Source organism: Falco peregrinus, chromosome 6, assembly GCF_023634155.1.
Source record: "Falco peregrinus isolate bFalPer1 chromosome 6, bFalPer1.pri, whole genome shotgun sequence".
NCBI lineage: Eukaryota > Metazoa > Chordata > Aves > Falconiformes > Falconidae > Falco > Falco peregrinus.
In genome coordinates this window covers 51265719-51277062 of record NC_073726.1, presented here as the reverse complement: position 1 = coordinate 51277062, position 11344 = coordinate 51265719, and the positions used below count along the sequence as shown (strand labels likewise).

At 42.5% G+C, this 11344-nt stretch overlaps 2 protein-coding genes across 11 annotated transcripts in view; one reads left to right on the top strand and one right to left on the bottom strand.

The window, feature by feature from the left end:
- The first annotated feature begins 1255 nt into the window (after positions 1-1255).
- On the top strand, positions 1256-10085 carry RLIG1 (RNA 5'-phosphate and 3'-OH ligase 1). 2 transcript variants are annotated; one of them, XM_027794188.2, is made up of 7 exons: positions 1256-1409; positions 2456-2573; positions 3202-3297; positions 6590-6706; positions 7091-7285; positions 8407-8576; positions 9157-10085. In XM_027794188.2, exons 1-7 carry the CDS (start codon positions 1320-1322, stop codon positions 9343-9345), a joined length of 975 nt encoding a protein of 324 aa, XP_027649989.2. In that variant the 5' UTR covers positions 1256-1319; the 3' UTR covers positions 9346-10085. The 2 variants fall into 2 exon arrangements, with proteins under 2 accessions (XP_027649989.2, XP_055664279.1); XM_055808304.1 differs by having other exon boundaries at positions 1268-1349.
- Positions 10085-11344, bottom strand: part of CEP290 (centrosomal protein 290) — a 54828-nt gene continuing 53568 nt past the window's right edge. For all 9 annotated transcript variants that reach the window (XM_055808293.1, XM_055808292.1, XM_055808291.1 and 6 more), the window contains 2 exons: positions 11142-11248; positions 10085-10888 (listed from right to left, as the gene is read on the bottom strand). In XM_055808293.1, coding sequence (XP_055664268.1) covers positions 10700-10888; positions 11142-11248 — 296 coding nt within the window. In that variant the 3' untranslated portion in view covers positions 10085-10699. The remainder of the gene's footprint in view (positions 10889-11141; positions 11249-11344) is intronic.

Genomic DNA, 11344 nt, shown 5'->3' with positions numbered 1-11344 from the left:
CTGCCAGGCCAGGGGAATGGCATTGCCAATGGATAACTTTATTGACAATGTGGATGAGGGGATCGAGTGCACCCCCAGTAAGTTTGCAGATGACACTAAGTTGGTGGGAAGAGCTGATCTGCTCGAGGGTAAGAAGGCTCTGCAGAGGGGTTCGGACAGGCTGGACTGATGGGCTGAGGCCGAGTGTATGAGGTTCGACAAGGAGAAGTGCCAGGTCCCACACGCTGGTCACACCAACCCCACGCAATGCTACAGGCTTGGGGCAGACTGGCTGGAAAGCTGACTGATGGACAAGGACCTGGGGGTGCTGGCTGGCAGCTGGGTGAACGTGAGCCAGCAGTGTGCCCAGGTGGCCAAGAAGGCCAACAGCATCCCGGCTTGTATCAGACAGAGTGTGGCCAGCAGGACCAGGGAAGTGATTGTCCCCCCTGTACAGGGCACTGGTGAGGCCACACCTCGAATACTGTGTTCAGGTTTTGGGCCTCTCACTACCAGAAAGACATAGATGTGCTGGAGCGTGTCCAAAGACTGGCCATTAAGCTGGTGGAGGGTCTAGAGCGTAAGTCTGATGAGGAGTGGCTGAGGGAACTGGGGTTGTTTCGCCTGGAGGCTGAGGGGGACCTTCTCACTCTCTACAACTACCTGAAAGGAAGTTGTAGTGAGGTGGGAGAAGGTCTTTTCTTCCAGGTAACAAGGGACAGGACAAGAGGGAATGACTTGTGCCAGGGGACGTTTAGATTGGGTATCAGGAAAAATTTCTTCACTGAAAGGATGGTTAAGCATTGGAGCAGGCTCCCCAGGGAGGTGGTGGAATCACCATCTCTGCAGGTGTTTAAAAACCGCGTAGATGCAGTGCCGAGGGATGCAGTTTAGCAGTGGACTTGGCAGTCCTGGGTTAATGGTTGGACCTGATAATCTCAAAGGGCTTTTCCAACCCAAACGAGTCTATGGTTCCATGATTACGGCTAAGGGCCGCCGACGCGGCCGGGTCACCACGCACTGGCCTCAGCCCGGGGTGAGGCGGCCCTGCCACGGCGGGAGCCACCCCTCTGGAAAGCTGAGCTGCCCCCGGCGCGGCCGGGCTGGGCGTTGGAGCGCGGCAGCACCCCCGCCTCGCTGGCGGCTGATGACGAGATTCTTCGGCCGCGGCGCACCGCCTCCCTGCCGCCCCCCCCGGCGCACGGGTGCGCCGCAGGCCTCCCGCCAGGCGGGCGGCGATGACTCCATTTCCCGTCGCGCCCCGCGGTGGCCGGGCGGCGCAGGCGCAGTTCCGGCGGGGCGCGGGGCGCTGAGCCGGCGGCGGGAGCGCGGCCGGGGCCATGAGCCGCCGAGGCGCGGTGCAGCGCAAGGTGCCGTGTCTGTTCGTGACCGAAGTGAAGGAGGAGCCGTCGGCCAAGCGGGAACGCCAGGTTGCAGGGCAGCAGGGAGCCGCCGGGAGACAGACGGGGCCGTGGGGCCGGGCTCAGGCCTAGGCCCGGGATGATGGCGGGGCCCGGGGTAGAGCTGCCGCACAGTGGGACGGAGGGGAGCGAGGGGGACAGGCAGCAGCACCGAACGTATCGTACCTGCCCGGCCCGGCATGGCGGCGGGGCGGGGGACACCCCAGTGGCGAGAGGTTTCGCCTCAGGCCTTGAGTGAAATGCGCAGTAGAGATTTCCCTAGGACTGTCCTCGCCCCGTCTTAAATGCAGGAAAGAAAGGTAGTCTGGGTGCCGTTCCGGTTCTGTCCCGCTCTTTTCCTGCCATCTGCATCCAGGGGTTCACTCAGGTGTTTACTTTTCCTAAGCGTTGGGAAGAGGCCAAGAGGTCATGGCGAGGAGTGAGGCTGATCCAACATGACCGCACTGGGAACTTGTGTAAAACCATCCAGCTGTCCCCCTCTGTGAGCCTTGTGGGGAAAAAAGAAGCTTCTCTTTTTTTCTTCTACTTTTTTCTTTCTGTGATCAAAGAAGTGTTAGGCCTATGACAGAAGAATTCATTTGCAGCTGTAAGACCTGGACTACGTAGTAAGGTGAAAGAGAGCTCAATCAAAGTTATTTCTTCTGAAGATATAAAAGGCAGTGTTATGACAGATTGAGGTGGCATTTTCCTGTCTAGCTCTAGACCTCTAGCTAGATGAATTTCTGTTGCCATTGTAATACAGGAAGGCACAACTCCAAATATTGCAGTGTTGGACTGGAATGCATCTAGTTTATATGCTCTTTTTAAAGGAGAAGGCAAAGTAATTCCTAAACACTAATTAAGAATGGAAGAGAGGGAGGGAATTAGCAAGCAGGTTGCCTTAGTTCTTTTGTTGTAGAGCATTTTCCAAACTGTCATGTATTGAAGAAACAAGGGTGTATTTGGATTGGATTAGAAATCAGCACTATAATGTGTAGTACTTGACAAGAATCCATATGAGAACAAGGCAGTAACATTGCCACGATGAGGGTTTAAAATACCTGTCTTCTTTTCAGCCATTTAAAGTTTTGGCAACTGAAACTCTAACTGGAAAGGCGTTAGAGGCAGATATATACAATGCAATTCCTACTGAAAAGGTGGACGGAACCTGCTGTTATGTAACTACCTATAAAGGTAATAAGGAAGATCCATATGCAGATTTCTCATGCTGCCTAGAAGCCTTGTTTTACTTAGTTTTCACTTTTATTGTATGATCTATTGGATTAAAGCCGTTGTGAATTGAACGGTTACTAAACATCTCTACCACAAAGTGATAGTAACTGTAAACATAGGAGGTGTTTGTAAAGTAGTTAATAGAGTTTACTCTCTGAAATACCTGAAGTATGGTTTAAGTGAACATGCCAGTCAAGGAACTATTCCAGTTTTTAAGATTTTTTTTATTAGTAAATTTTCCTTCTACATTAGAATTTGTATGATAAAAGGTGTCTAATCTCCTGGGGAAGAATTAAAAGAAGTGTGGAGGTTGGGAGGAAGTGGGAAGATTGTGGTTCATTGGATTGCTGGGCTTCTTGCCTTTACCTGAAATTGGAAGGAATCTCTGTATTACACTAGGCGTGAATCTAGATACGGATTTTTAGATTCCTATCTAGTAATTAATGTATGAATTTTATATAGTGTCTTTGGATCTAAAATTTCTCCCGTGGCAAATGGGAACCCATCTCTTGCCTTTTGTGTTGTTGATTTCAGTACTCTGCAGGGTGTGTTTATCTCAGTAAACTTTTTATCCTTCTGGAAACTCTAGGGCAACCATATCTATGGGCGAGGCTGGATCGAAAACCCAACAAACAAGCTGAAAAAAGATTTAAACGATTCTTGTATTCATTGGAAGATTGCAAAGGTTAGTGAAATTTCTTTCCTTTTTTTTTTGGCAACATGTTATCCAGTTGGAAAAACGGCTCTAGTCTAACAGAGGAAATGTCAGTGATCCTGCTCCAGTTTTTTAATGTCACTCTTAATTTTACTGCAAGAGATTTTTTGAACTTAAATTGATGTGGGAAGGGGATACTAAAAGGATTACAGTTGGTAAGACAGGGGTTGGCATGGCATTTCTGGAGGGTGGCAGTACTAATGAGAACATTTACACTGCGCCTGGGAGCACAGGGGGTTCAGGAGTATATTTGAAATGCTTGTACACCAACACATGCAGTATGAGAAGCAAACTGGAACTGGAAGCGTTGGTCAGTTCCCAGAGCTATGATCTCATTGGTGTTAGTGACATTTGGGGAAATGAGTCCAGTGACTGGATGGAAGGCTACAGGCTGTTCAGGAGGGATAGGTGGGGCAGCAAGGTGGAGGTGTCACGCTCTACATAAGGGAGAGGTTTGATTGTACAGCCCTTACAGTTAGCGATGATGTGGTTGAGGATTAGGCAGATGGAAAACAAAGGAGGTGTTGTAGTGGGTGTCTACTACTGATTACCCAGCCAGGATGTAAGCACTGATGAGTTAGTGTATAGGCAATTAGGATAAATTTCTGCATCAGCAGCCATTGTCTTCATGGGAGATTTGAACTTCCCAGGCATCAACTGGGAATATAATATTGCTGTGATGAGCAGGTCTTGAAAATTCAAGTTTGTAGGAGGTAATTTTGTCACAGGTACTCAGTAAGCCAACTAGGAAAGATGCCTTTCTACACTTCCTATTTGTGAATAGAGAAGGGCTTCTGGGGAATGTGATGATAGGTAGCCACATTGGCCACAGAGATTGTGAAATGGTTGAGTTTTAGATTTTTGGTGTAGTAGAAACAAGGACAGCAGAGCTGCTACCCTGGACTTAAGAGAGTGAACTTTAAGCTATTTAGGGAGCTATTTAGCAGAGTACCCTGGGGATCTGCTTTTGAGGGCTTAGGAGTCCATAAGTGCTGGTCAGTCTTTAAGCACCGCCTTTTAGAAGCACAGGAGCAAGCGGTTCCACTGTGTTGTTAAGTCAGGCAAGCAGGGCAGAAGACCAGCTTGGCTGAACTCCTTGTGGAGCTCTAGGAAAAAAGAATTTATTTGTTCTCTGGAAGCGAGGTCAGGCTTTACAGGAAGATTAAAGCGGCATGGTTCATATATGCAGGGAGAAAACATGAAAGGCCAAAGCTCAATTAGACTTGAAAGTGGCCAGTGTTGTTTCAAATCACAAGGGCTTTTTAAAGTCTGTTAATAGCAGGAAGCAGTCTAAAGAAAACATTGGACTGGTACTTGTTGAAGATGATCATTTAATGAAGATGAAGAAAAAGTGGAGGCATGTTTTGCCTCAGTCTTTAATAATGCTGATAGACCTTGGGCTGCCCAGTCCCATGAATTGGAGGCCCATGGGTGTGGGAACAGGGACTTTCCATTTGTGGACATAGAAATTGTAAAGGACCAGCTGTACCAGCTGAATGTTCACACGTCCATGGGGCCTGATGGGATTCATCCTGGAGTACTTAAAGAGCTAGCGGATGTTATGACAGGACCCCTCTCAATCATCTGCCAAAGGTTTTGGGATTTGGGAGTTCCCTGCAGTGTGGAAGCTAGCCACTGTTACTTCAATCTACAAAAAGGGCATGAAGGTAGACCCAGGGAACTACAGATCTGCTAGTCTTACCACAGTTCCTGGAAAAATTATGGAGAAGATGATACTGTTTACTATTCAATAGTGTTTGAAGAATAGTGCAGCCATCAGGCACAGTCATTGTGGGTTCACAAAGGGAAAATCCTGTTTAACTAGTTTAGTATCCTTCTACGATAAGGTCACTGGCTGGGTGGATGTAGATTTTCTGGACTTGAGTAAGGCTTTTGATACTGTCCTTCACAGCATACTTCTGCACAAGTGTTCCCGCTGTGAGATGAGCATGTTCACAGTGCACTGGATGAAGAGCTGGCCGAAGGGCAGAGTTCAGAGGATTATAGTGAATGGTGCTACATCTGGCGGGTGGCCGGTCACCAGCAGTGTTCCTCAGGGTTCAATTCTAGGGCCAGTTCTGTTCAACAATCTGGATGCAGAGGAGTTGAATGCATCATCAGCAAGCACTAAACTGGGAGGTGCTGTTGACTGTCTTGAGGGACAAGATGCCTTGCAGAGGGATCTAGATAGATTGGAGCATTGGGCTATGATTGATGGGATGAAATTTAACAAGTCCCAGTGTTGGATTCTGCACCTGGGCAGAGTAATGCCAGGTGCTAATACAAGTTGGGAGAGGAGAGGCTGGAGAGCAGCCCTGCAGAAAGGGTTCTGGGGGTGCTGGTTGACAGCACACTCAGCATGAGCCACCAGCGTGCCCTGGCAGCCCACAGCGCAAACCGCATCGTGGGGTGCATCAACCACAGCGTGACCAGCCGGCCAAAAGGGGTGATTGTCCCACTGTGCCCAGCACTGGTGTGACCTCACCTGCAGTACCGTGTGCACTTCTGGGGGCACAGTTTCAGAGGAACGTGAAAGTCCTTGAATGTGTTCAGAGGAGGGCAACAAAGCTGGGGAAAGGGCTGGAGCAGCTAATAAGGACTTCGGGCTTGTCTAGCTTGGGGGAAAAGGAGGCAGAGGGGTGACCTCACTGCTCTCTGCAGCTTCCTGAGGAGGGGAGGTGGAGAGGGATTGCTGATCTGTTCGCCCTGGTATCCAGTGATAGGACTTGCGGAAATTATTCAAGTCTATGCCACGGAGGTTCAGACTGGATATTAGGAAGTATTTCTTTACAGAAGGGGTAGTGAAAGGATGGAACAGGCTTCCTAGAGAGATGTTTGATGCCCCAAGCCTGTCAGTGTTTAAGAGACATTTGGACAATGCCCTTAACAACAGGCTTTAACTTGGTCAGCTCTGAACTAGTCAGGCAGTTAGACTAGGTGATCATTGCAGGTCACTACCAGTTGAAATAGTCTAGTCTATTCTACTTCTCTTGCTCTATTTAAATATAATGTTGGCTATTTAGGTAGCTATTTTTTTAAATCTTAGTTTTTGAACTTTTAAACTACTTAAAGGCTACCGTGCTTCTTTAAACCTTCGTAATTGTAGACTGCCTGACTGTGCCAGATATTGGTGCTTGTACAAACTAGGACTGCTGTCTGTAAACCAAGGTTTAGATTAGTGGCGTTTTAATACTTGCATTGAAAGATGATCAAAATTGGCTAACAGTTTACTAAAACTTAAATGTCATGTTTATATGTCTAGAATTTGTTTGGAATGTTGAAGAGGATTTCAAGCCTGTTCCAGATACTTGGATTCCAGCAAAGGACATAGAGTTCTCTAATGGCAGTCCTTTGCCCGATGAAAATGGACATATGCCAGGTACCTATGATGCAGCACAGGTAAAATGGGTGTGTGTGTGTGAAGTCCATTTTTCAAGTGAATTAGATTTAGTTCCAGAGATGAAAGTAGTAGTTAACATATTCAGAAAACAATTGGGATGTTATTCATTCACTATACAGAAAGGCTTTGTTTTCTGACACATTAAAAATAATTAGTTTACTGTACAGACTCACAGGGCTTCAGTGGAAGGCACAGTTGCCACGTTACATTCCTCTGCCATTTCTCTGAGATATGACACAGTTTTTTCATGTTACTCGTCTTTGTAATTGACTGTGGGGTTTTTTTCTTAATGCATGTACAGTTCTAGTACACATTTGATAATTTCAGATGTTTACTTCAGCAAAATGCTATGTTTTCCCATAGGTTGGGTACCTGTGGAGAAGAATAGTAAGCAGTATTGCTGGCACTCATCTGTTGTAAATTATGATGCTGAAATAGCGCTGGTATTGAAACACCATGCTGACCCAGGCCTTCTGGAAATCAGTCCGGTGCCATTATCAGAAATTTCAGAACAAACATTGGAGCTTATTGGCACTAATATTAATGCAAATCCATATGGTAAGTTTGTATGGTATGTTTTTAAATACTGTTTTATTTAGTGATATTTTTTACTGAAAATTACGCATTTTATTTGTATAAGTTTTTAAAAAAGTTCTAAGGTAGCAATGTAACCTTTTTAGAACAGACAGCAAGGGCTAGCTCAAGGAAAACTCACACAAAAATACCTCAGAAAATTGAGTTGTCATGAGAGTATTTATGTCTATTAAACCTCTTTCCACTTGTGTATTCTTTAGGACTTACTATAAAACCACTTTGCTTTAGTATTTCAAAAAAATATTCTGACCGGAAAAGTTTTCTTAAATATTACTATTAAAATGCTTTTTTAATTGTTGGTGCCTTTTCTGATTTTCTTTGATTGCTCTTCTAATACTGTTTAGTCCATTAAAGGGGAATTTTATTTTTTTTTTTTAGTCCCTAGAGTTAGTAATGAGTTGCAATTTTTAAATTACGAAATACTAATATTTTTTAAGGAAATGTAATTTAAGCTAAATTTTGGTTGTGAGTTCTCTCTTTAAAAGCCTTATAACAGAACCCAATTAGGTACGAGCACAAGAGAGTTCTAATTTCTGAGGTTTGCTGTTAGGATAACTTGCAAGGATGGATAGGAAAAATACTATGTGGTCTAAGCATTTTCTCAGAATGTAAAGGAACTGCAACAGAAAATTTTAATAGATGTATTCTTAGATGAAGATTTATGTTGAACGGTCAGTGAAGAGGTAATGCATTTGTTAACAGCCTGGTTTAAGTATTCATCTGTATTCATAAGAAAATATGCCAGATTTTCATGAACTAAGATGTTTGTGCCATTGATTGTGATCTGAAGCATGAAGAATGTAGCTAGTAGCTTTATGGTCACTGAAGAGACAAAGGACCACACAAGGACCTTGTCACCACAAGGACAAAGCAGGGAGCTGTACAAATCTCTTATCATACATGAGGTGGAGACAGCTACATTTGATACTTAAAAGTATATTTAACTGTTCTCTTAAAAGGGAGGACAATGTTACAGTATCTAAGTTACCTTTACAGAGGGCTTTTAGGATAGGTGTAGTAACAGAAGTGAGGAAAATCTTTATCACATGGAACTAGCAGGAAGATTTTTGTTTCTTTTAATATAGGATTAGGAAGCAAGAAGCAACCTATACATCTTCTTGTACCCCATGGAGCATTTGAAATAAAGAACCCACCTACTTTGAAACAAAATGACATACTGTCTTGGTTTGAAGGCTGCAGCGAGGGTAAAGTTGAAGGAATTGTGTGGCACTGCCATGATGGGTGTTTAATCAAGGTAAATATGTAGATGGACCTGTGGAGAGCACTATAATAATTTATAATATGTGAAGTCTTGTGAGGTATTCACTTTTTGTCTTGTTTGTCAAATTCCTTAGTAGTAAATGTTCTAGCAAATCAGGTGACAGTAGAATTCGTCAAGCCAGTGAGTTGCATCAATGACAACATATTAAAACTTTTTCATTATCTGCATTATGCTAATAACAGAATAATTGAGAACATAATATTTTCTTGCTTCTCTGTATAGGAATCATTCAACATTTTAAAGCCTAATTCTTGTATTTAGAAAAGTAATTTCCTGTAATGTTGACTTACAAAACAAGTATTTTTAGTAAGAATGATTTTTCATGAATTAGCAAGTTCATGTTACTTCTGAAGCTGTGGAGGACACCGTGGTTCTGGTTTGCCTTTTGTGCTTTGTTGTAACTCATATTATTCAGATAACCAATTACTTGTTGTAAGTGCCCTAATGCAGAGGATCCTAGAATTAAAGCACATCCCCCTACGTCCCTCAGGCTGGGAACCGTTGGGCTACTATCTCAAAATCTCTAAACTGATCTTACTTCTTTTTATTTTAGCTCCATCGTCATCATCTTGGTTTACGCTGGCCGCTTGCAGAGACATACCTGAATTCTCAGCCTGTTGTAATTTCTTTTAATACAACTAAGTATGACTCTGACTTTGAACCTAAGAGTTTGTTTCACCATTTCTCAAACTTGGATGGTCAAAGATTTGACAGACTGAAAGATATCAAGTTTGATGCTTGAAATGATTTTTCTCTTTTAATTGTTGTATGTGCTGCATTCCTCTTGTGTCTACCACAGAACTCTTTACAACTAATCTTCTATCTTGGGCAACAGCCTAGGTACTGTACAACTTTACATTTTTCCAATGACTTACTTTACATAACAAGAGATCTGACTTCCAGAGTAGAGATCTAGCTTTCCACATGTTTCAGTTATGAAAAATCCGTAACTTTTGAACTCATTTCTGGAAACTGTTATAATTAAGTGTAAGAAGTATGTTGTCTAACACTGGCTGGTCCTTAGCTGATGAATGCAATCAACTGTTAAAAGTTCCACAGGTTGCCCTCTATAGTTAATACAACACTGTAATATATATGATTCAGATTTAAGATCTAGTTGGTAACAGTAAAGGACATACTGAAGGTGGGACCAGATTAGTCCTGAACTTTTATGATTTTTAAGTTGTAACAATTTCTTTTTGGGGAAAACTTCACTGTATTGTTTGACTGATAAGCTATGGCATTATGCTATTACTTGAAAACCCAATTAAGCTATATCCTGCAGGTACTTCCCCTATTTTGGGACAAAAAGAGTAAATAATAGAAAAGTATACTAGTTCTATTTTGGAGATCCTTCGTAATTAGAGAGAGACATGACTTGGGTTAATAATACCCATTTTCAGACTGCAGCTCAATTAGGAAACTTCATTGGGGCATATTAAGTAAGATGCCATATAAATAATAAAGGTGAGAGTGCATGATTGTTTTGAGTTGGCTTTATTTTATGTGGACTACAAAAGTATACATCCAGCAATACAAAATATACAAAATGAAAAATCACTTATCTACAAAAACACCATTAGTTTGGCTGAAACGCTGTAACTTTATTTTCAATTATTTATTCTTGGATTTTCTAAACGTGAGGTAAGAATAAACAGGCATGTAAGAACAGACATCCAGCATACTGACCCTGAGTCCACAGTTAAGAAGTATGATGGCACAAGGCAGCAAGAACAAATTACATACTCTTATTGATCTGGAACTTAGCACGTTCTAAGAGTTTCTCAGCTTTTACGGTAAGGCCAAGGCTTTAACTCCACCTGACACCTGCGTATTGCCAAAATTACTGTTCTGAATCAAAATGTAATATTGCAAATAAGTTGGGAGAGGTAAAACTCGTATTTTGACTGATGTATATGAATACTGACCATAATCTGTTGACTAATCCAGTGCTGCATTCTTAGGTATGTGCCCAACTATTGTAACTTTAATAGACTTTTGTTTGTCTGTTTTTATCTTGGAACAATATATCAGTACTATGAAACTGCCCTGGAATTTTATTTTCTGTGTCAATAATGAGGATACTAAACACTGGTCTAATCAACAGAAACTTTGCCTGGACTGTCCACTTGAATGCCAAACTCTTCAGAAAGCTGCTTTAATCTCTCTTCTAAGATAATATTTTTTTTTACTTCTTCATTGTAGTTATATTTCAGATCCTCTATTTCTTCAAAAAAGGAAGGGTCACAGTTTTCTAGTTCTCTTCTCAGCTTTTTTGTTTCTTCCTATTAAAAAGAATGAAGGAGTACCATCTTTATCCATAATTTAGGAAATACACGTCAACGGCTTTTTTTGCCTTTTTCCTAAGAGAATAAGCTGTACCTACAAACAGCACATTTACTAACAACAAAATTGGCGTCATAAACATCATGTGTAGAAATTGACTTTGTCATTAAATGTTAGTTTAAATATTAAACAGCCTTTTAGCTAGCCATAATTTTGCTCATTATCTTGCCAAGAATGATCCTTGAAACTCACCTTTAATTGTTGTTTTTCCAGCTCTGAGGCTTTCAGCTGTGTCTGGAGGTCAGCTACTTCTGTCCTTAACTTGCCAATTTTATCCTTCTCTACAATTTCGTTATGTCCTGCAAAAATAATGATAACTTATTAAAAAATTGAAGGTAATGAAAATCAATTACATGAATAAACTGTTTCAGCTTTCAGGAGATGCAGAATTACTG